The sequence below is a fragment of the Stegostoma tigrinum genome, chromosome 13, assembly GCF_030684315.1.
Source record: "Stegostoma tigrinum isolate sSteTig4 chromosome 13, sSteTig4.hap1, whole genome shotgun sequence".
Taxonomy (NCBI): Eukaryota; Metazoa; Chordata; class Chondrichthyes; order Orectolobiformes; family Stegostomatidae; genus Stegostoma; species Stegostoma tigrinum.
The window spans coordinates 68,268,454-68,293,775 of NC_081366.1; the positions used below are offsets into that span (position 1 = coordinate 68,268,454).

At 40.7% G+C, this 25,322-nt stretch overlaps 1 protein-coding gene across 4 annotated transcripts in view; it reads right to left on the reverse strand.

Moving 5' to 3' along the window:
- The window catches only part of tcerg1b (transcription elongation regulator 1b (CA150)), a 109,573-nt gene that overhangs the window by 21,845 nt on the left and 62,406 nt on the right, over positions 1 to 25,322 (reverse strand). For 2 of the 4 annotated variants that reach the window (XM_048543035.2, XM_048543032.2), the window contains 8 exons: positions 22,859 to 23,056; positions 15,691 to 15,800; positions 14,326 to 14,414; positions 11,949 to 12,106; positions 11,021 to 11,087; positions 9,490 to 9,625; positions 4,535 to 4,624; positions 446 to 564 (listed from right to left, as the gene is read on the reverse strand). In XM_048543035.2, the coding sequence (XP_048398992.1) occupies positions 446 to 564; positions 4,535 to 4,624; positions 9,490 to 9,625; positions 11,021 to 11,087; positions 11,949 to 12,106; positions 14,326 to 14,414; positions 15,691 to 15,800; positions 22,859 to 23,056 (967 nt within the window). Of the gene's footprint in view, positions 1 to 445; positions 565 to 4,534; positions 4,625 to 9,489; positions 9,626 to 11,020; positions 11,088 to 11,948; positions 12,107 to 14,325; positions 14,415 to 15,690; positions 15,804 to 22,858; positions 23,057 to 25,322 lie in introns of all 4 variants that reach the window. The other 2 variants (XM_048543031.2, XM_048543034.2) reach the window with 1 other exon arrangement.

The window sequence follows — 25,322 nt, forward strand, 5'->3', positions numbered from 1 at the left end:
TTGGTCACTCTAAAATTGGGACTCAAAATCACCATGAACTGAATAATTTAGCTCATTATTTCCCAATGCCAGATTTAAACGTGCATGAGGAGAAAGACATGAGCTAGCTGGCCTTCAATATGCATCAAATTATTTGAGGCAACAGCAAGAGTCCATCTGAAGGAGGAAAGAGGTTTGCCTAATTAAGCAACATTTGAATGACAGAGGTATCAGTTTGGTACGCAGACTTGTGGGAAAAGTATGGTTAAAAATAATGAGATAGCAATGAAAATTTAAATCGCAAATACTCACAGTAGGTATATCCCCCAGAGTCCTTCAGAGTCGACAGGAGTGATCAGATAAATTATGACTGAAAACTAATCTTATGCTGCAACTCAAGCTTTAAAGATGCCAAGGACGCATTGGTGCTTAGACATTGCAAGAAATGGAATTCAGCAGTACCTACCTGGGAGTTAACTTTGCATCTTCTAGTAACTTTTTGAAGTCTTCTTTTGATTGTTGCAGTTTGTTTTTCTTCTCTTTACGCTCTTCTTCAGCTCTAGTTTTAACATACTGGTCAAAAACCTGTTCGATCATTGGTCAACACAAAATTACAACATTAAAAAAAGCTGAGTTTCTATTCACAGACAAAACTGATGACATTATCTAGACTTCCAAGAACTTAGAATGAAGGCTAGGCCGGATACATATTTCCTTCCAGTTGATAATAAAGAGGTTGGGAGCCAGTACCTTCAGAACAAATCAAACTTGTACACCAACAGTGAAGTTTTGTAAATGATATTTATGGAGCACAGCATAAAAGACACAGGGACTCCCAAATAAAAAATCACCTTTCTACAAATGCTGCTAATTTTGTAAAGTAACGTCAGGTCTTAATTTTGACAGATGAAGAACAAATGCAAGAGCTGGAAATTCAAATTAAAGCTGAGCACACCAATTGTTAAGCTATAGACTGGAGTACTGCAGAATAGTATTGTTCCGGTCACCACACTATAAGAAAAATGAGACTGGAGAGAATACAGAGGGACTTATAAGGATGTTGCTTGAACTGGAGAATTTTAGCCATGAGTAAGGAGTGGAGAGGCTTAGGTTGCCTGGAAAAGTGAAATCAAGGGGAGACCTGGTTAAAGTGTATAAAAACATGATGGAGCTATATAGGGTAAATACAAAGACAGCATTCCCTTTGATTCAGAGACCTGTAATGAGGGGGTACAGTTTTAGGGGAGACTAAGAAGTTTTGAGGAAGTTTGAGGGGAAATGTTTTCATCTGCAGAATTATCAGGAACTCTTAAGCCTGAAGGGGGCATATAGGCCAAAAAAAATCCTCAAAATACTTGAAATGCTGTAACTATGGGATAAGAGCTGGTAAGTGGAGTTAGGTTGGACAAGATGGACCGAATGGCCTCCTTCCATGTTGTACATTTCAATGATTTATGGTTTGAAGCTGCAGAATTCACTTGTCAGCAGAGCAGCAAACTAACATCAGGTCAGAAATTGAAACCCAGGTCTCAGATCCCATTTGTTCAAGAACATTCTTAAATTCGGGTGGCACAGTGGTTAGCACTGCTGACTCACAGCATCAGGGACCCCGGTCCGATTCCACCCTCGGGCAACTGTCTGTGTGAAGCTTGCACTTACTCCCTATGTCTGCATGGGTTTCCTCCCACAGTCCAAACATGTGCAGGCTAGGTGGATTGGCCATACTAAATTACCCCATACTGTTCAGGAATGTGTAGATTAGGTGGGTTATAGGGGGACGGGTCTGGGTGGGGTTCTCTGAGGGTCGGCGTGGGCTTGTTGTGCCAAAGGGCCTGTTTCCACACTGCAGGGATCCTACGATTGAAGCATAAATATCTACACAGTTCAATTCCACATTGCAGATCTAGATTTATTAAACAATTGTCCTAATCAAAAGGACTACGTGTTCATAATGCTCACTGTAACCTGAAGATATTTAGGATGTTGCATTGTGTCAATGAAATCAAAGTCACCAGGAACCAAACCTGAACAAACTTTCCAAATGTCCCCAGGGCAATGCACTGTATTGGAATCAATCTGGATCATTAATTGCACCCATCACTCTGCAATCTATCCAGTTTTACCTGTCTCAGAATGATGCCATCCATTATCCATTTTCCCAATATTCTGTGGATGTCATGTGCAATGTATCCACACAACTGATTACTGATGATACATTGCAGATCATGCATTGCAATTTGGAATTGGTAACAGACAGCATGCAATTGGATGTCCTGTGTGAATATTTAAAGTATTATTTCCCATTTAAGATATTAATCCATGAACACGGATACTCATGTCAGCTGCAGACCGGCATGCAGTACTTGGGACAGATAGGAACCAGGAACAGGAAGGACCATAGAGTGTGTTTTTCAAAGCCAATTTTAATAAATATGCATTTATATTTGCAATAGTTTTACTCCAGCTCGATCAGACTTCAAGACTGAACTTGTGAATGTCAATATATGATATTCGACAGAACCAAGATCAGAACTGAACTGGATGTGAATTTGAATCAGAAGTGAATGCACCACAGCAGATGACACAAAATAGGTGGGAAGCAAGTAATGGGGATGACACAAAAAAAATCTACAGAGGAAGATACACAGATTAAGTGAGTGGATAAAAACTCAGTAGATGGAACATGATGTGCAAAAATGACAGATTATACATTGTGGCAGGATGAATACAGGAGCTGACTATTATTCAAATGAAGAGAAACTGCAGAAAGTTGCAAAGGAGTGGGAATTACAGGTCCTTGTGCGTGAATCACAAAAAGCTACCATTCAAGTTCAGCAGGTAGATAAATGGGCTGTGTGTCTTTATTTCAAAGAAACTGGAGTCTAAAAAGGATACCTAGCTAAAACTATACAAGCACGAGTCAGACCGCACCTGGAATAATGCAAATATCTCTGGTCCTTTTATCCAAGCTAAGATGTACTTTAATGGAAGCAATACAAAGAAGGTTCACAAGGTTGATCGCAGGCATGGAGGGATTTTATGTGGACAGGTTAAAAAGTTTGGGATTGAAAACAAGTACTAGAGAAACTCAAGACTCCTTTAAGTTGCTGCGTAAAATAAATTAAAGGCGCCACACTTTTAAAACACCAGATATTCCACCAAAAACAACAGGATACATTGCTTGCTGCCTTTGTATAACTGTTAGGAGTGGATGCCAGAGACATCACAAGATAACAGGGCAACCTTCCTTGTTGTCAGCTGTTAGTGAGTGGCCAGTACTTATGGAACTGAACCACCCTAAGACTGACCCTTTAATGGAACAGAAGGAGGAGGATTTGAATAATACGCTTACAAAACTTTTCCAGATGTTGCTGGATATGTTTTGACCTTATCTTTTTAAAGGACAGGAGTTTCACACAGATACAGCAAATCATTGTCCTGCTTAGCACTGTTTCACTTTACCATCAATAACTTAATGAGGTGTTTAATCCCCAGGGTTGTAAGATTCATTTTAACATGGTTTCCATTACTCCACTACAGAGTCCAGTCACAATCGATACTCTGCCAGCCCGGGAGAGGGAAAAGGTGGCCAAGAACCTGCAGTCAGCCGAAGGGGGCAGCTCCATCATGTCCAAGCAGACTCAGGAGGTAGCGGCGGCCAGCAAAAGCAAGGTCATGGGCTTTCAAAAAGATACCATCAGGCAGTGACAACAATGTGGCACCACAAGCAATGGATCAAGCTGGCAATCTGGAGCTTAATGAGAAAAGAGTATCTGGTACAGACTTTGAGTACCAGTCCCTCCAGCTGTGGGTGAGGGAGGGCTATAGACTGCAAATCAGAGGCTGAGTGAAGGGAAAAAGCTACAGGTTAGATGGTCAGCAAAGGAAACAGGCTGAAAATCAGAGGGTCAGTGAAGGGTACAAGTCGCAAGTCATATCATCGAAGGTAAGAATCTGCAGTTATTATGAGGATCAGGAAGTAGGAGGATCAGTGAGTAGGTATTTTAAGTAGAAAGATTTTGTATTTTACATGTTCTCCTTTACTGCTGTAGGAATTCAGCAATCTAAAGAATCTCAACTAACATCTGATACGATGTTTTTATTTTTTTTCTGATAAGAAAGGCTGTGCAGAATATAACTCCAGTTCTAACGTATTCCCATGGAAACACATGTTTCACTTCAAGTTGCAACTTTCAGGAACATAGCCACAACTTTTAGATTACATTGCTTACAGTGTGGAAACAGGCCATTCGGCCCAACAGGTCCACACTGCCCCATGAAGCATCCCACCCATACCCATTCCCCTATAACCCACACACCCTGAACACTACGGGCAATTTAGCGATCCACCTAGCCTGCACATCTTTGGACTGTGGGAGGAAAACCACGCAGACACGGGGAGAATGTGCAAACTCCGCACAGACAGGTGCTCGAGGCTGGAATCGAACCCGGGTCCCTGGTGCTGTGAGGCTGCAGTGCTAACCACTGAGCCACCGTGCCGCCCTCACTGTAATTCCATCATCTCTCTCAGTGCAGTTGACAGTCTCACTGTTACCTGCTTTCTTTCCTTCGGATTCAGGAGGAGGTATCTCGGATCAAAAACAATCTTGTGGAGCTCCTTCTCCCATGTAGAGAATGCTGAGACCTAAATGAATGAACAGGGAAATAAACGAAAAGCAACTGAGATGAATTTATCCAAAAGGCACTGGAGATGTGCAGAAAGGAAACTTACACAGAGAACAGAAATGAGAATTCCAATAGTGGCCCCTTTGCACTTCTACCAGCCCAAAAGAAAACAAATGTGCTGACACATTAAAGAAAACTAACGAAACTAAACTCCTCGAATTGCCTACATTTATAACACAAAGAGTCTCCAGTAAACCAATTATTTCAAGTTTAATTGTGGTCTTCCTGTATCAAGGTCGACTGAGTTAATGTGCTGGACTCAAATACCAATCTCTCCAGAGATGTACATTTGAAACCCACTGCTGTCAGCTTTGATTTGAATTCTCTTTCAGATGTTGCGCTGCCTTCTTTATTGTCCTGTGTAGTGGTTGGTCAGCACGTTATGCTGTGAACTCGAAGGTTGGTGATTTGAGGCCATGTGGTGACGTAGTCACAGATATTTTTAGGGCCCTCTTGAGGTATAAAAGGGAGTGCTCCGATCCCTGAACCGAGAGATACAGTTTCAAATCTGACCTTCTCCAGAGGTTTCTGAACAAGTTCTTAAGAAAAATCGTTTAACTCTGGTCTTGAGGGCCCTCTTGTAATGCAGTGGTAGCGTTAACTTATAAAAAATTAAACCTGGTCTTGGAGCCCTCTCATGGTGCAGTGGTAGTGTCCCTATCCCGAGGTCAAAAGGTCCAGGTTCAACTCCCACCTGCTCCAGAGGTGTGTAATAACAACACCTCTGAACAGGGTGATCAGAAATATTGTTTTAATTCTGGCTGCAGTTGATTTTAGTGAGAATGACAACAAAACCAAAATTTAAGGTGAAAAATAAAAGCACTATCAGCACAATGGCTCACTGGTTAGCACCGCTGCCTCACAGTATCAAGGACCTGCGTACGATCCCATCCGTGGGTGACTGTGTGTGGAGTCTGCACATTCTCCCTGTATCTGTGTGGGTTTCCTTCGGATACACAGGTTAGGTAGACTGGCCATGCTAAATTGCCCATCGTGTCCAGCAATGTGCAGGCTAAGTGGATTATCCACTGTAAATGCAGGGTTATACAATAAGGAGGGTGGGTCTGTGAGGGATATCCTTCAAAAGGCTGGCATGGGTCTGATGGGCTGAATGGCCTGCTTGTACACTGCACAGGTTCTATGATTTTGCCTTGTGACATCTACTGAAAGGTATGCTGAAGTAGAAGTGGATTCCCAGTGATGCTCTCTGTAGTGCAACAGCCTGACACAGTTCAGGCTCAATCACATGTCAGAAGGTAGCTGATGCCCATGAGACTGTACCTTGATGAGTAGCCAAAATCTTCACGAAAGAAGAACAGGAAAGGAAGATTGGACAGATCCCTGAGAATAATAAAATCTAATTCAACCATATCCAAAATTTCACCTTATATGACTACAGCTTCCATCTCTATCAGAAAAGACAAGCAACAGTGGGATGCTGACAATTTTGCTACTAATTGGCCTTGAATTCCATTGAACAATTATTCCATCAGTCAACTAGTTTCTCATTAAAAGATCCACCACCGGGTGACATTTAAAATGGCCACAGCAGGAGCTCCCATGGAAGCAAAGCCTTGAAGTTTAATCTTTTGATTTCAAGTTCTGTAAGCTCTCTTTATGCCATGGTGCATAAATTAAGTGAGATCTACTGGACAAGAAAGTACCTGAAGATCATGTCATACAATGAATCCTAGGAAATGCAAGATGTTGGGAAAGATGACGAGTGAAAAGAGTTATTAGATAACATACAAGGGCACGCCATGAAATGTATAACTCTGGAAACAATGGAAAGATCAATGTACCTTATGTTAGGTTATTGTCAATGATTAAAAACATTTTTTTTTTAAAAAACAAGTAGTGCTTCTTTATTGCATCTAAATCAGCACATCATACTCGTAAAGCTCAAAAGTAAGTTTGTACCTCTTTCTCCCCTCCCTGATGGCCTGGCATCCAATAAGAATCCAAGAATTAGTCAACGTGGATCTCATAAGCACACAATATCTGGAGTTATACGCAAAGTTTAATGTATTTGAAGTTGTAACTCAAGATGCGTCTGCAGGAGGTAACAGCATTTAAACAGTAGGCCAAAATAAAACCATAACTGCCTGAGTTTCAAGAGCTGTCATTCCAGGGATTTCAAACCACAGAGTGGAGACTATTGCACTAAACCCCACGTTCACAGAATAAAAAGATTGTTCATTAAGAACTGAAATAAAGAGGCACCTCATTCAGGCAGTAGGGAATTTTTGAAATACTCTACTACATAGTGCTGTAGAAATTCAGGCACAAAGTTCAAAAGAGAAATTGCTAGATTTCTATTTACTAATGACAAAGGTATATGGGGGTGCACAGGAATATGGCATCGAGATAGATGATCAGCCACAATCTAGAATGGCAGGGCAATCTCGACAGGTTGAATGGCTGACTCCTGATCTTATGTTTTCGCTTTGGTGTTTATGTGAACTGAGCTAATATTTGGAGAGTCAAGACTGATTTCAGCTAGGTTTGGCAATGAAAAACAGCTGTCAGGAGTCCTCTCCTCATCATGGTTCCTATTTTCAAGCCCAAGTGCTAGGGTGGGGCTGGTTCAGCCCAACTATGATGCCTAAATAGCCTGTCGACACTGACTGTGTCGGCTCACATCTCAATGACTTGGATTTATGTTTGGAATGTGGCCTTGGCACAAATTTACATAATTGAGGCAGAAAGACAGACAGAGAGGAAGATTACTGTAAAAATATACATTATCTACTTGGTAAGATGGTCATTTTTATTCAACTGACAACACCGTCCACTGTGAAGGACACCAGTTTATCTGACTAAGGAAACTACGCACTGAGTCATGAAAGTGTCATCATGACATATCAATTAGATGGTGAAACATACAGTCTTCCAGTTTCACTTGTATCTCGATTCAAGACTTGCGCCACATTACCCATATTTTTGGCATGAAGCTAAGCTAAAGTTATTCATGCAATACTGACTTCTCCAAAGCTATTCGGCCTGCAAGATCTGTGGGATTCAACAGATCGGATTCTGGTGAGGGTACAGTTTTTGAAGGCAAGGTAATCACTTTACATTGCATTGTCCAACAAAAAAGGTAAGCACAGCAATATTAACAATTTGTATTTATACACAGTGTTCAATCTTAAATACAAAAATATCTCAAGGTGCTTCACCGAGGAATCAAGACGTGGACTCAAGAATTTTGTGCAAATTGGGAAAAATAATCAAGTATTACACAAGCTGAATGGGACACCCTGATTTGAGCTAAACCAAGAGAATCACAAAGTCAGACTAAACTACAAAAGCTTCTGTGAAAAGTTTTATCAAAAATGGGAGGACTCTTCCATCTTGGATGTGCAAACAAATTTGACCTAATTAACATGCACCACAGCAGCTAAGGAACAGTTCACTTACAAAATCCATCAAAATCCCTGAAGGATTTAGGTCATAGCTATTCATTCACTTGGCTAGGACTGCTAACACTTGAAGATCCAAATGACTGCAAATTACTTTATGAGTCCCACAGTACTTCAGAGTTCTACAGCATCTGAATGGAGGAAACAGCAAATTCTTGTTCTAAGTTGCATTACAGTGCAAATAAGGATAATGTCCTGATCCGAATGCAACTGACATGTGACCTTGGCTAAGAATGCTGGGAAGATGCTAAGAAATGCCTTGTAACAAAACCAAATCAAATGCGATTAATTTACAGTCAAGTCAGAACAGTTACTAACTGAAGGGTTGAAAGGAATGTAATTTATTTGCAGAAGGGACAAAGTAAATCATAAAGACTTGAAACTTACTTTGGTTGACAAAATGTAAATTAGTGTTCGGGGCCAAATAGTGATATTTTCCAAACTGTTTGAATGAAATGAGATACTGAGTCATCCTTAACTATCCAACACAATAGGGGAACATGAGAGATTCAAACAGCCAAGATACGTACTGGAACAGTGGGGTTTAAAACAAGGTTCAACAGATGCAGACAACTGTTCCATGATGTGGGCTAGCACGAGACAGAGCCCAATAATGAGATTAAATTGTCTTTTTTTAGTGCTGAGAGGTCTCAAAACAAAATAAATTCTCTTACTCTCTGACTAATTATGGTAGGCCCAAGCCGAAAAAAACTATAACCAGCAATCTTGCTCAAGATTCTGCAAAATATGGTTGATGGAAGAGCCAAGCAGAAAGAAGAGTTCCTTGCCTTGGTTCATATACACAAATACAATTAATGCTGACATGATCTGTCTGAAATGAGATGGTTCTACTTCTTTCCATGCCAGGCTCCCTTAGTACAATCAGTGCCAACACTGTACGCCTTAAGCACTCCCTTAGTGTCTCAAGTTGACAAGCAAAATTGAGGTACAGATAGCAAATATAACAAAGTGAAATTATTTCAAAATTACTTGAATTAATCTGACCTTTCATGACATCTTTACATTAGGAAATGAGGTTTCCACAAGATTTCACCAAATGGTAGGTGTTGAACTCAAACACTGTCAGGGAACAAGAACTGTCTGGATTTCACTACTAAGTGAGTAAGAATGTCTATCAATTGTTTATGAATAAGAATCTATCAATGACCACAGTAATAACGGGGATACTGGGGCCCTCTTGCGCTAAAGAGATGAAGTGCCTACTCCTAGGCCCAGGTTCAAGTCCCAGCTGCTCCAGAGGAGTGCAATAACATCTCTGAACAGGTTCATTAGAAAAATAAGTTTAATTTTTCAAAATTAAAGGAGGTACTGTGGTTACTATAGGTGATCCAGGCCTTACTTTCCAAATCTTGTACAAAAAAAAAATGCACATCATTCTTACCCCTCTCTCAAGTAGCATATCTCGGAACTGTTTCATGCGAGAATCCAGCGGGACAATGGCTCTCTCCCGGGCTGCTTTGATCTCAGCTTCCATAGCTGCCTCTTTCTCAGATTCTGGATCTTTGAGATCATCCTTCCTGCAATATATTTCAACACAAAAAAATTACAACTTCACAACTAAAGAAAAAACATCTGATCCCATTTTCAGTTTTATTTTGTGTTTTTTCGTAAGACATGGACTTTGCTGGTGAGGTCTACATTTATTGTTCCTCTCAAATTGCCTTGAAGTGGTGGTTGAACAGCGTTCTTGGAATTACCATAGTTCTTTATGTGTAGGTAGGCCCAGGTGGCTGTTAGAAAAGAAACTGCAGGACTTTGGACCAGTTCCAAGGGAGGAATGGTGATATATTTCTAATTCTGGATGGTGTGTGACATGGAGGAGTACGTCCAGTTTATTTCCGAAAAAACCTGGGTAACCAATCTTTTTGCATGGGGGAGGACAGGGGGACACATTTCAATTTTTCTCTCACTCACTAGTGCACAAATTTAACAAAGGCACACGTTTGGCACAACACTGCACATGAATTGCAAAACAAACCTGAAATAATACATTATTTTAGTAAACAACAAATTTAAATAAATGCATGACTCGAAAAAAGTGACAAGTGCAAAGTGCCAAACAACACCTCAAGTGATATACATTGAGGTGGCTTTAATGAAGTTTATATGGAAGTGGCTTTTCAGCTCACATTTTATGCACCTTCTAGTCTGCTTCATATGGGGGTGGAGGGTGGGGGAGGATAAGAGGGGAGAGGAGGAAGGAGGAGCAAAGTCCATTCCCCTCTCTTGCTTGCACTTAATGTGTCCGTCTCTCTCTATTGATACGTCCCAGCCATGTCCAAGCGTTGTGCGCGCTCTTTCTCCGAGTATCCATGAGTATTTCTTGGTCCTTACTGCACACAAAGGTGTGCGCGTGTCTCCAGTCTTCTCTTGAACTCATCGATGAACCACTACCATTTGCATACTAATATTTCTCTATGCCTATCCCTCCAATTTGTGCAAGTGCTTTTGTCTCTGTCTCTCCCTGTCCCTATCTATCCACTGCACTCTTCCCTTCCACTTCCCCATAATCCTCATCCTGTCTCCTGCTTGCCCTCCTGCATACGCCATTTCCCTCATTTCAGCTAAATAGGAACCCTGAGAGACAAGCCTGTTAATGAAATAGACGATTGCATGGGGCCACAGGAAGCTGCTGCAAGTTACCAACTACACCCACTTCAAGAATATCCACATGAGTGCAACACCAATAGGCATCTGTCACACACGGAACTGTACCTAAGCTGGAGATGGTGCTTTTGAGAAGGAAAGGGAAAAGAATGGAGTTGTACTGCTTAACATTACATACATACATACATAGAACAATACACTGCTTTTAACACATTGCATTCAACCAGACGAAAGGAAAAGAAACAATGCAGGCTGCATTTAAGGCTTCCTGCACAGGGCAGATTTATCAGGCTTTACATACTCACTTTCGCTTCTTTGCTTTAATTGGTTCATCATCATATTCATCTTCTGGGGGTTCAGTCTCTTCTTTAACTTGATGAAAGGAAAAATATTTTAAATGTGGAAACAAAATTTCTTTGCCCCACTGGCAGAGTTTGCTTTATTCAAAATTAAATAAAAAGATTAATTTTTGTTAAACAATTTAGTTCTTCGATTAAATAATTCATGCTAAACTCTAAGTAAGCTCATACTTTTACTAAGTGCCATTGCTGAGTGAAACTTATGTCTTAATTTAAATTAACATGTAACTTCACATCAGTCTACATGTCAACAGAAGGAAACAAATCGAAAATGAGAAAGTCAGTAAAACCGCAACTTTCCACCGTTGTAAGAACACTACTTTAAGTATTATGTCCACTGATCAATTAAAATTAAAACTCTGGGCTACCTAGGTCCTGCATTCTGTAGAATGGTCAACCACAATCAATTAACACAAAAAGAATGACCAAAGATAATCTTGAATCCCATCATGGGCAGATGGTGAAACTTTAAATCAATTAAACAAGGAATTAAAAGCTAGCCTAATGGCATTCATGTAACCATTGTCAATTGTTGTAAGAAAAAACCCATCTGGTTCACTGCTATCATTTAAGGAAGAAAAATCCATTTTCCTTACCTGATCTGGCATATATGCAACTCCAGCCCCACAATTACTCCCTGAGCATTTAGGGATGTGCAATAAATGCTGATCCAGCCAGCAAAAATCACATCCCATGAACTCAAAAAACTACGTCATTAAGTAAAGATCTCACAGAGAAGCTATGTTGTCTCAGCGATGCACTCAACATGTTCTGACAATGGAGAATAATTCCAACTGCCAGTTCAAGCATCAGATATACTACATCAGAAGCAATGTTATCGCAAGGAATCAAGACATTGATCAGAATTGCTTACCGGGTCTTTTCTCATTCTCAGACTTTTTATGAGGCGGCTCCTGGATAATTTTGTCCACATCCGCTCTTCCAACCAACTCATCTGGCCGATCCCACATTGACAAGCGGGTTGTTGGATTATAATAAAACACCCGCTCATCACCAGTCCATACAACACACCTGCAATGCCAATAAAAAAACCTATGACCAAATGCTTCCTTACTAAACAGCAATCATAACTCTGGCCTGCCTTTTTGCAGAAAATTAGATAGCTTTTCAGAAGTGACAAACCTAGGTTAAGGACCAACATCTATTGTATAAGATAGCAAAAATTGATAAGTATAGAAAAGATGAAGCAATTCCCGAAAAGGTGAGCAGGCATCAGCAAGTACAGATTTTGAAAGAAGGATGTAAGATGGAGGAAAGAGTGAGAATTCAAAGACATTTAGAAGTATTAAGCATGTGGTAACAAGTAGTTGGGAGTGGAAGATACATCTGAAATGAAGAAAACCTCAATTTAAATGATGAACAGTGGAGGAAATTCCCAACTATCACAACATCAATAACACAGACAAAAGGGGCATACAGAGGTTGAAAAGTGGTAGGAGACAAGATAAAATACCAACAAGACTGAAAATAGCATAATCACTCCAGAAGATGGGTTGTGAGATGGGAAGACGAGTCAAGGATTGCTGAAAGTACAATCCAAATGAGGAGTGCTATTATTTTAAACCAAGTTATCTGTCACATTTTGTAAACAAAGTGTCCAAGCACCATCTACTGGCAGCATACCTGTATGTTTATATTCTTTCCTAGTGCTGACTCGCTCAGTGGTCAAGATTTTGCTTTTGCTGCTCTATCATGGGCTGTTGCCGGCCACTGTTATCTTCTACTAACAAAAGAACAATCCACCGGGCCATGGGAGTGAGGGTTCACTACCCAGAACAAATCTAACCTGATTAAGCTTTAAAAAAACTTATCCATTAGTCTGTAAAGAATGAACAGCACATCATGTGAAATGCAAGGAAAGTGCGTCCCAAAGAAAATGAAGAAGAACTGCAGATGCTGGAATCAGACACAAAAACTGAAATTGCTGGAAGAGTTTATCAAGGCTGGCAGCATCTGTGGGCAGAAAGCAGAATTAATGTTTCGGGTCCAGTGGCCCTTCCTTTGAAGTTCTCCCAGTTGAGTTTCTGCAGCAATTTCTATTTCTGTTTCAAAAGTCAGTCCAAATTTGAAAGAGAGTACTACAGTATTTGGATTTCAAGTTATGGGTAATCAAAAGCAAAGGGGACTAAAAATAACAATACCTCGACAGATACTTCTGATGCCTTCAACTGGAAAGAAAAATTGTGTGAAAAAACTGTTTCAATAGGACACAGCATCTCAACAGTGCCATTTAATTTGGCACTAGTGAATTGATGACATTTATTACAGAAAGCAAATGTCAGGCTTTCTTACAAGTCACTGATTCAGTGCTCCCTGCTGCTTTTCTTCAGCATTTTGAGAGTGGATGATGAGTGCAGTTTTAGTTCACTGAGGTCGCTAGCAAAGCGCATTAGAAATTGCATGGTGTTAGGTCGGGATCAACCAAAATTTAAAAGCGTAAAACTTAAGGCCCGAGACAAAGAGTGAAAAAATATCTAGATAGACAAGTCCTGGCTCAAATAAAAGAAAAATCTTCTTTACATCAAATCAATTCAGCTTGATCAAAACCAAATTAAATTGATCAAGCATTTGAAGTTGAATATTGCCTGCATTCCTGTTCCTCTGCCGTAATGCTGAGGACTCCCTCCCCCAAAGCAAATACCCAAACTCAACACGAGAGAGAAGTTGAACTGAGTCTGCTGCAACTCTCAAGCACCGTTATAAGCCCGATTTGAAATAAAACAGTGCCTCAACTTAAGTAAGGCTGCCTGCCTGTCCACCCACTCAATTCAGAAATGGCAAAGATAAATAAGTCAATTAACACCAAAATAAAGGCTGATTTTCAAACATGAACGGAAGAAAAAGTAGAACAGAAATTATGGACTTACATTGGAAAAATATAGTTTTTTTTCATAAAATAATGCAAAAATATCCTGCACTCAGGTTTCATTCAAAATGAAAACCTACAAGCTATGGATTTTTAATGTGAAACTGAGTGCAAAAGACTATCCTTCTACCTCAGGAACCTAGTAAAAAATCCAGCCTAGATTAAAAGTTTGAAAGTCTCCTCTGTCAGCCACATGTTGTGACACAACTATATCAAGCAGTATACAGGAAATACAGCTGGAATATTGATCTCGCGACTTATTACCTTAGAAGTTTATTTACTTTTGAAGATTATTTTAAATTTCATAGATACAAAAACAAACGCCCAAGGAGCACCAGCTTAGTGAACACATCTGCATACATACCACGGTGTGCCAGGGACAGGAGTGGTGGCCACAGGTTTGGCTTTTTGTGCAGCCTTCTCCTCTTCAGTCAACACCTCCTCTTTTGGCTCCTAAAAATGATAGGCAAGCAAATAGTTGTAGTGTCGAAGATTAGTGATTAAAGCTACACAACAGGAATTTTCAAAGGTATTTATCTTTGCAAGCAGTACATGAGCTAACAAAGAGCCTTACAGGCCAGGAGAAAAAGTTGAAATGAATACACCCATGAACCTTCATCTCTCACAACCTGGAGATACTGTCAGGCTTTGATATTCTGACTGCAAATTTCTCCAAATAAGGTAACAGTGCAAAAAATAATCGATTGCATATCTCCAGACCCAGAGGATTCAAAAAGGGCAAGACAGCAAATAAGAAATGTAAGCAGAAGCAGGAGTTGTTGAGTACACTGGGATGGTTAAGATTTGCAAACTGAGACACCCTTGCTACGGTAACCGACTGTAGAAGCCATATTATTGTCAAAATACTGGTTGTGACCAAATATCTTTAGTAGTGTGAAACAATACACATTAGGAGTAGGAACCATTCAAGGTGCTCAAAGCAAGAGTACAGTACTACATGACACAAGCTCAAAAAAAATCCAACTGCATGTTGGCACCAATGCAGTGATGGGGCTGATGATACTGAAGAAGTATTTATTCTCAAAGCATTCTGGAATAAAAACATAAAAGAAGGGTGTTCATTACTAACAATATTGACGTCTTCTTTTCAAAGAGAGATCATTGGCAATGTGGGGTTGCGGCAGGCTCTCTCTGACATCAACAGGAGGTAATTCTAATGGCCTTGGGCAGTCAACAGTCAGTTGAATTGAAGTCACACATAGACTAGATCAGGCAACAACAGGTTTCTTCTTCCTTTAGAGTGCATTAAGAAACGAATTGGGTTTTTAAATAACAATCTAAGTCACTTTTTTGTTTTTTCATCTAACTTGTTTATTTTCAGATTTTTTTTAAATGAGTTTAAATTCTCGAATTGACATGGTGGGATTTGAACTCTATTTCTTGGGATTATTTGTCCATATGTCTGGATTACTAATCTATGATGGTGAGACGCAATCTACTGTAATTTACTTTCACTCATACCACAGTTTAAAAAAGAATTGGTTGTGGAATCCAATAATTTCAAAGCATGACTCATTTGGGCAGTCAAGACATTCAGACCAGGGCATATCCAAATTTCAATGCTAGTTTGTTCTGAGTGAGCTGTACTCAGCTGGAGCTGATGTAGTCATTCCGTGCTTGGCCTAAGCACAACTGGGGGGGAAAGAACGGTGTCTAACTCTTCCCTTGAATGGACTGAAGCCACTGTCTATACAGCCTGCTCACAGACCTCCTTCTTCTCTTTTGGAGGTTCCTCTTTAGGCTCTTCCTCTTCCATCTCCATTGGCTCGGGTTCTGCTGGCTCTTTGATGGATTCTTTTGGCTTCTCAACTTCTTTATCTGCTGCAGAGAAAAAAGTATTCATATTAGTTCTTCAACCATGAAACACTTACCAGAACTCAGTTTGCTTTGAACGAAAAATTGAATGCAACTGTTTCAACCTTTAAGATGGAAAAGAAAATTAAAGCTGAAAGTAAAAGCACATGTAGCCCTTGCTAAAAATGTGCAAGTAGTGTAGCTGGATTTTGACACCTGTTGCAGAAGGAGTTCCATAGTGATCAATTGTTCACCTACTACCTGCTTTCATAGCAGAGTGCCAATAGCAAAGTGGTCCAAGGATACGATCTAGTTCAGCAAATGTTACACAGGCTAACAGATAACAGGTTCAAAGCAGTCCATGCTGAACTGATCTCATCCTTGAGGGTAACAGTGAACGAACAGAAATTGTGTGGAAACACAGATGCTTTACTACCAATTTTCCTCAGTGTCCGCGGATGAGGTAACAAGAGTCAGCAACAGACGGCACTCCTTACAATTATCACGCGACCCTCGCTGGAGGAGGGAGGGAGGGAGAGAGCGCCAGCTCTTAAAAATTAATTAGATTGTGCCAAGTTCTCGAATCAGCTCTGAAACTAAATCACACCTATAAAAAGATTGTCACAGGAGTCAAAGAGCTCACTTCTTTAGCTTTGACTCCTCTGTTTCTATTGACTCGGGTTATGCAGGCTATTATAACTCAAAAGTGAAAATGTACATCTCTTGTTTCAGAAAGAAAAGTTCCTTCAGAAGGAGTTGTATTTGGTCAGTTAAGAAGCAGTCTGCTAATTGTAAGATCTCAGTTGATAAAAGACTTTGTTCAACTGACATTAAAACATGCTTGACTGGTATTAAATTATTCCGTTGAAGGTTAACACCAATCTCTTGGATCAATATAACTAAGAACTCAGTTTCTTTTAACACAAGTGTTGCAGCTTTGTAAGGGGTTTGATGTGACCTACCACAAATTTTACCCTCAATTTATGAGAAAAGCCTGACCAACTAACAGACAGAAATATAAATGTTTTATGTTTTCTTGGTGCTCTATCTGAATCACTGTTGGCATTTCCACTTGTGCAACACTGAGCAAGGATAACATGCCATCTAAATATCAAACATCAAATTCTAATGCAGTTGGATCCCAATTTCTGGCATCCTGTTATTGTAAGTTTGCATGGCAAATAACTTAAGCAATGTCGGATTAGTAGATCCAGTCATGTTTAAAGAAAAGAAAGTACAACACAACCGGTTCCTGGATTTTATATTATCACAAAACTGACATGTTTCTACATACTTATCAAAGGCTGATCAGAATCAGAATTTTCTTTTGTATGGTCTCCTTATCCATATTTGCTTACCATGAAATAAGCATAATTGAGGAAAGTATTGGAAACTGACACAGGAATTTAAAAGTACTTACTTCAAACATAAAAGTCACATGACTACTACTTAACACCATTTCATGAACAAGCACAAGTGATCTTTGAAATCCTGTTAGACTGGACTTAATTAAGCCAGTTTTAAAAGGGCGGCATGGTGGCTCAGTGGTTAGCACTGCTGCCTCACAGCGCCAGGGACCCGGGTTCAATTCCACCCCGAGGTGACTGTCTGTGTGGAATTTGCATATGCTCCCAGTGTCTGCATGGGTTTCCTCTGGGTGCTCCGGTTTCTTCCCACAGTCCAAAGCTGTGCAGGATAATTGGATTGGTCATTCTAAATTGCCCATAGTGTTCAGTAATGTGTAGATAAGGTGGGATGCTCTAAGGGTCAATGTGGACTTGTCGGGCAGAAGGGCCTGTTTCCACGCTGCAAGGATTCTATATAAGAATTGGCAAATATAAATATCCTGAAAAGTAATAATATGAAATGATAGATATCACTTCTGGGAATGGAAAAGCATGGAAAGTGCCTTAAGATGAGGGGGCAATATTGGAATGACTGAGGAATCCAACAGGTTGACATGGAGGCAACAGTCTTGTTTAAAATGTGAAAAGGGGAAAGAAAAGTATATTTGGTAATGGTCTCATTAAAGAAATGGTAGCTTGGCAGGAATCTGTTGAATACAGAGGTTGGAGGTTGGAAGATGGATGTAAAAGGGAACTTCATCAAGATTCTGGGTAGGGAGAGATGAGAACACTAACAAGAAAGGATCTCAGAGTAAAAGACCTTCGAGTGAACAGTGACCACAGCTTGGTAGAATTGCATACTGAGTTTGAGAACAAGGAACTTGGTTCAATATCAACAGTGCTAAACTTTAATAAAGGTAATTACAAAGTGATGTGGACAGTGTTGGCTGGATTGGGCTGGGATAGAAGTTTAGCAGAAAAGACAGTTGATGAACAATGGTACACAAGAAAATAGTTTTAGACTCTCAAACATTATAATGTAAATGTGGATTCTATCATAAAGGAGTTAACAGGATAGCATTTAGAATTAGGCAATACAATCAAGTAGAATCAGCTTGGCTTCATGAAGGGGAAATCACTTTTGACAAATTTATGAAGACATCATTGAAGAGGTAACAAGCATGAAAAGTAAAGGAGAATAATTTGGTGTTACACTTTTTGATTTTCAAAAGGCATTAAATAAGCTTCAAATTGAGGGGTGAAAGATATAGGACAGATGTCAGAGGTGGTTTCTTCACTGAGAGTAGTAAGGGAATGGAACGCTTTGCCTGCAACGGTAGTAGATTCGCCAACTTTAAGTACATTTAAGTCATCATTGGACAAGCATATGGACGTACATGGAATAGTGTAGGTTAGATGGGCTTCAGGGTGGCACAACATCGAGGGCCGAAGGGCCTGTGTTGTAATGTTCTATGTTCTATGTAATGTGTGGAATAGCACAGGGATCAGTAGTGAGGCTACAATTATTTGCAATATAAATGAACAACATGGTTCAGTGAAGTAAACATACTATTGTTGAGTTCGCAAATCACAGAAGACAGCTATGACGATGAAATAAGAGTTCATAGGGGAGTAGACAAAATCTTGGTAGATGGAATATGATGAGGAATAGTGCAAGGTTGTGCACATTAGCAGCAAATATGCAGGAGCTGAATATTATTGAAATGAGGAAGAACTGCAAAAAACTGCAGTACAAAGGGATTTAGAGTCCTCGTGCATATCACAAAAGGTTAGCATACAAGTTCATTATGTGATAGGAAAGGCAAATGGACTGTTGGCCTTTCTTTCTAAGGGAATGGATTACAAGGAGAGTTAAAACTATAAATTATAGCCAGACAACAGTTGGAATACGCATGAACAGTTTCAGGCCCTTAAGAGAAGCAAAGGGGCTGTAGCACTGGATGCAGTTCAGAGAAGGATCACCAGGTTGGTTCTGCGTACAGAGAGATTTTCTTACAAGAGAAGGTTCAGTAGGTTGGGCCTCAGTTGATTGGGTTGGAAGAATGACAGGAGACATATGATGCATGTGGAAAGACTGTTTCCCCATTTAAATCAGACCAGGAGGAATGTCTTCTCTCAGACAGTAGTGGATCTGTGGAATTCTTCATCATAGAAAACCATTGAGGCTGGCTTGTTCAGAAAATTCAAGACTGAGAGGCTGTTTTGTAACCAATAAGGGAAATAGGGAAAAGAAGGATAAGGCAGGAAGATGGAATTGAGGATTACAAAAATCGGCCATGATCTCCCCGAATGACAAAGCAGATTCAATGGGTCAAATGAGATAGTAAGAACTGCTGATGCTGGAGAATCTGAGATAACACTGCGTGAAGCTAGACAAATACAGCAGGCCAAGCAGCATCAGAGGGGCAGGAAAGTTTGACGTTTCGGGTCAAGGCCCTTCTTCAGAAATGAATTTCTCAAGAAGGGTCTCGACCCGAAACGTCACCCTCCACTGACACCATCATCCGCTTAACCGAACTCGTCCTCACCCTCAACATGTTATCTTTCAATTCCTTCCACTTCCGACAGACAAAGGGGGTGGCCACGGGTACCCGCATGGGCCCAAGCTTTGCCAGCCTCTTTGTAGGCTACATGGAACAATCCCTCTTCCAAAGTTACACTGGCCCTAACCCCCATCTCTTCCTCCGTTACATTGATGACCGTTTCGGCGCCACCTCGTGTTCCCACGAGGAGCTCAAACAGTTCATCCACTTGACTAACAACTTCTACCCCAACCTTAAGTTCACCTGGACCATCTCTGACACGTCTCTCTCCTACCTGGACCTCTTTGATATCCATTTTAAGCCTCCCGACTCCCAGAACATTCCTCCTCTCACCCACCTTCCTGTAAAAAGGCCATCCCCTATTGCCAATTCCTTCACCTCCGCTGTATCTGCTCCCGAAAAAAGGTATTCCACTCCCGAACATCCCAGATGTTCCCTTTTCTCAAGAACCGCAGTTTTCCCTCCACGGTGATCGAAAGTGCCGTCGACTGTGTCTCCCGCATTTCCTGCAACTCATCCCTCACACCCCCTATCCACAATAATAACCAAAACAGAATCCCCCTCGTCCTCACGTACCACCCCACCAACCTCCAAATCCAACGCATCATCCTCTGACATTTCCACCATCTGCAATCTGACCCCACTACCAAAGTCATTCTTCCCTCCCCACCCTTATGTACTTTCTGGAGGGACCGCTCTCTCTGTGACCCCCTTGTCTGCTCCACACTCCCCTCCAGCGCCACCACCTCCAGCACTTTTCCCTGCAACCGAAACAAGTGCTACACTAGCCCCTATACCTCCCCGCTCACCCCCACCTTAGGCCCTAAGAAGACTTTCTACATCAAACAGACGTTCACCTGCACATCTCTAACTTTGATATACTGTATCCGCTGTTCCCATTGTGGCCTCCTCTACATCGGGGAAACCAAGCAGAGGCTTGGGGACCGCTTTGCAGAAAACCTATGCTCAGTTCGCAACAAACAACTACACCTCCCAGTCACGAACCATTTCAACACACTCTCTCTCTCTCTCTCCACCCCCCTTCTCCTCCACACCACCCCCGCCCCCCCACCCCCACACTCCTCAGACGACACGTCCAATCTGAGCCTTCTGCAGTTTCACGATGACGCCACCCGAAAGATGCAGGAACAGCACCTCATATTTTGCTTGGGAACCCTGCAGCCCAAGGGTATCAATATGGACTTCACATGCTTCGAAACCTCCCCTCCCACAAGTGCATCCCAAAACCAGCCCAGCTAGTCCCCACCTCCCTAACCATTCCTCCCACCTCAAGCCCCACCCCCATCTCCTCCCCATTAACCTCATCCCGCCTCCTTGACCTGTCTGTCCTCCCTGGACCGACCTATCCCCTCCCTAACTCCCCACCTACATTCGCCTTCACTCGCTCCAACCCCGCATCTTTGACCTGTCTGTCTCCTCTCCACCTGTCTTCTCCTTTATCCAACTTCTATCCACCTCCCCCTGTCTTCTTGTTTATTTCAGGAATCCCGTTCCCCTGCCCCATTTCTGAAGAAGGGCCTCAACCCGAAACTTCAAACTTTTCAGCTCCTCTAATGCTGCTTGGCCTGCTGTGTTCATCCAGCTTCACACCGTGTTATCTCAATGGGTCAAATGGTCTTCTTCTACTCTTAGGTCTTATGGTGCATGAAGTGGAATGGACAAGGCAGAGGGTACATTTAGCCATGGGAAGATTCAGTCCCTAACAGTGACTTTAAGCTTCTTGCCAATTTGCTTTTTCAACTCGCTCTCACACTGATATGTGAGCCTGATCCACCTCCTGTGTTCCAATGAAGCTCAGTCTAAACTTGAAGAACATCATCTCATCTTCAAAGCTTACACTTCACAGCCTTCTGGACTAAAAGTTCAGCAATTTAAGGCTACAACCTCTGCCTCATTTCCTTCCTCTTTGCAGATTTTGGTTGAACTCTCCTTTCGGTCTCTGTTTTGCTTTTGGATGGTACTTGTTCACCATGCTGTCATTCACCAATTGCCTGGAAAGTTGAAAGAAACTGTCTATCATGAAACCCTTTAGGCTTGGACAAATAACCTACTTGTGATTTATTATAACCTAGCTTCCGTCGTATAATAATTTTTGCTTCTGTTCTTTGTCATACCTGCTCCACTTTCACTAACCTAAAACACACTACATTTTGAACTTTTCTTAGTTCTGGTGAAATATCTTCCAGTTAAAAGGTTAACTCTAGACCAGGTGTGGGTTGAACCTGGGCCTCCTGGCTCAAAGGAAGAGACACAACCACTGCACCAGAGGAGCCCCATAACAAGCATCAAGATATTTTTAATCATCCTGTTCAGGCAGATATGGCACATACCTGGGACTTGAACCCAGGCTTTCTACTTCAGAGGTATGACTGTGCCACAAGAGACCCATAACACGTACGAACATTTTCTAATTAACCTGTCCTGACATGCTATTACAGACCTCTGGAGCAGGTGGGACTGGAACCTGGGTCTCTTGGCTCAGAAGTAAGCACACTATCACTGCACAAGGTCACTCATTATATGCACGAATGAGTCCCCAGTTAATGCCCACCTGCTGAGTACAATTAAACATTCCATGAAATATAGTTAAAAATTAATGCCATTGCTTTCCATTGACACCGTCATTTTATTTTTGCCTGTGGACAGACTCTCACAGCTAGCCTCACGGAGCTAGCATATCATCAGCCACCAGTACATATATTCCCAGGATACCAGGAAACATGGAGCAGTGAGTTTTGCTTAACAGTAACTGTGCCAGTAATGGGAAAAGGGCATCCTTAATTTCTTGCTCCATCATCAATTCTTATATTGAATGCATTGTACAAATCGCAATGAATCAAACCATTCTCTCACTGACCTGGAACTCTATATTGACTGGCAGCAGAAAGAGAGCTGAAAGAAAGGTTCAAGGTTGTGCATCATGAAGCCAAATGGGCCAGATGTTCTCAGAAACTGATGGTGTAATTATTGGTCTCAGTGTCCCAAGTTTGAGGGGAAAAAAAAATCAACCTGCATTCCTGATCATCACTGCTGCCCATTGGTCCGTGCAAATAGACTACAATGCCCCCACTGTTTAAATTGCTTGCCAAGTGTGCAAGGAAAAAAATCTGTGGGGCAAAAGCCGTTTTTTTTTAAAATTTACAGTCATTACCTTTCTCTTTCAGCTCCTGTGGCTTCTCCCATGTGGATTCCAAAGTCCGATTGTTATAGTAGTAAGTTTTCCCATCGCCAGTTTTATATTCTGTCCACTCAGAGCCTGGGATACCTCCAGGGAGGGTGACTGAAGAAGCAATTGTAACCTGTGGAGGCAACATGGGCACCATCGGTGGGGCCATTCCAGGTAGCATACCTGAAAAGAAGAACACAGTAGGTTCAGGTTACACCACTGTGGCTACATCTTAAGTTAGAGATAAAGAAAAAAAAATGAACCACAAAGTGATTAATCTCATTAGATTATGATCAAAGTTTCAGTTGTATTACCCACCCCTGAATAAAATCTAACAGGCAGACAGCCTGTGTATTTGAATTTACAAAAAAAATTCTTGTTCCCCACAGCTTTGTCTCTTCTCATTAATAGGTTTGAATCAATTTCTTGTTTGACTAGTGCATGCCGTCAGGATAATTGTTAGTTTGCTGGTTTTAGCAGGATTCAGTCGTTACAAAGAAATTGTTCCTCATAACATTGCTGCTGTAAATTCAATTTAGTTCCAAATAAAATCTCTTGTTGAAAAAGGAAATTGCTGTGGTAAAAGTTCATTCAGATGGAAATGAAGTTTTAGATATTGCTCCCTCAATTTTCATTGCTTTTTTTTGGTCTAATCACATTTTCCATTCAATCAGAACAAATATGCATCAGTGTGAATAACTGCTTTAAGATTCATTCCACAGACTGCAAGATGAAGCATGCAGAATGAAATGACACATCAGAATCTCCCTATGTAGCTTGACAGCAAAGCAGTTGAACATTATTCAAGGGCAATTGCAAACTAGTTTGTTCCTGTAAAATTCGAAACAAACTTAAGTCTGCTCGACAATATTTGTTAAAACGCTCTTAACATCACAACAAAACAATAATGTATTACAACAAATTTTTAAATGACGACCATTTTTATTTAGGCTGCTAGACTGCTTTATTTCCAAACTAAGCAGAGATTCTCATGTCATTTCATTCTCCAGGTTTCATCTTGCCACTTCATTCTGGAAAAAAGACCAAAAATGCTACTTAATCTTCAAAAACAGATCCCAAGAACGCAATTTAAGTGTTACATATACTTGCATTTATTAAAATGAGACCTCTGCCTTCATTTTAATTTGTAGTTTCATAGTTAGTTTTTGATCATTGAGAGAAAAGCAAATGGTGCATCAGAATTTGAAGGTACTGTGTGAATGTTTAAGTTGCAATCAAACAAGTGTTTCATTTATAGCTGTTCAAAGGACAAAAATTAATTGTATTTTGTCATGCATCATTTGTAATTTTCATTTGCCTCCAAATCATTTTATACATGTAAATTTTCAAAAGGAACTAACAATGCACAGTCAGAAGCTCACTCTACGAAATCCAATTCAAAAGGTGCTTAAGCACAAAAGATTGGTACCGTTTTTACCTGTCAGAAAACACTATTGTGGAATAACTGGAAAACTAGATTGGCCATTATCTCAAACTTGACTAAATTTCATTGGAGAAATCAAAGATCAGTTCTCAATCACTGTCAAAGTTAAAGAGTTTTCACCTTGTTTCATTCTTCTGATGATCCCCAAGTTCTCTACAATTAAACTGAAAAGCATGTTGATCACCAGTCAAATTCTGAACCTTAAAACTTTTTTATTTCTCTCCCTACACGTAGTATTGATTATGAATTATTCTAACAGGTTGTGCAAAAGTTTACATGACCCTGTCCTCAACATGACAAAACAAACCTTCCCTCATCTGTATTTGTGCACATAGTTTACTATTTGTCATACGTGAGTTCTCTAGACTCTATGCTCACGTACAGGATCATTACAATCCAATGTTACATGTTTTGAGTTCACAAAGATCAGGGACTACATCCTGCTTTGATGGACTTTCAAAGTCAGCAAGTGCTATGGTGCTCAACGTAACAGATGTTTTAGGACATATGATCTAATATTCTGCACTGCCATTTTAGGAAAACCTTCTGCATCACAGCAATCAGTTGCTTCAGGATACTCCACCATGGAAGGAAACTAAACAAATAGGCTAAATAATAAAGAACTCTGGAATTATTGGACTGGAAATTATTTCTTCCTATGCAGGATTATACAAGCCAGAGAGATTGGAGAATTCTTGTTCACCAGAGATGTAAAATATTGGATAAAATTGGGACAAAACGGCACCTTGATATACAGAAGTTCAGGAGTGAACCTCCAACTTCTGACACCAAAAGCTTTTGCTCAGTTAGACACAACAGCTGAAAATACTCCCAGACCGTCCCACAACCCTAAGTAACCACACCATAAAAATGGCAGAACTTTCTTTCAAATTGGAATCGTGTTGTTTAGGCTAAAAAATGGCAAAGCAAACAAAACATTTGTAAAATATGGCAGAAATAAAGTTACTGAGGCAGGTTATGGGTAGCACATAAAGGCATGCATAC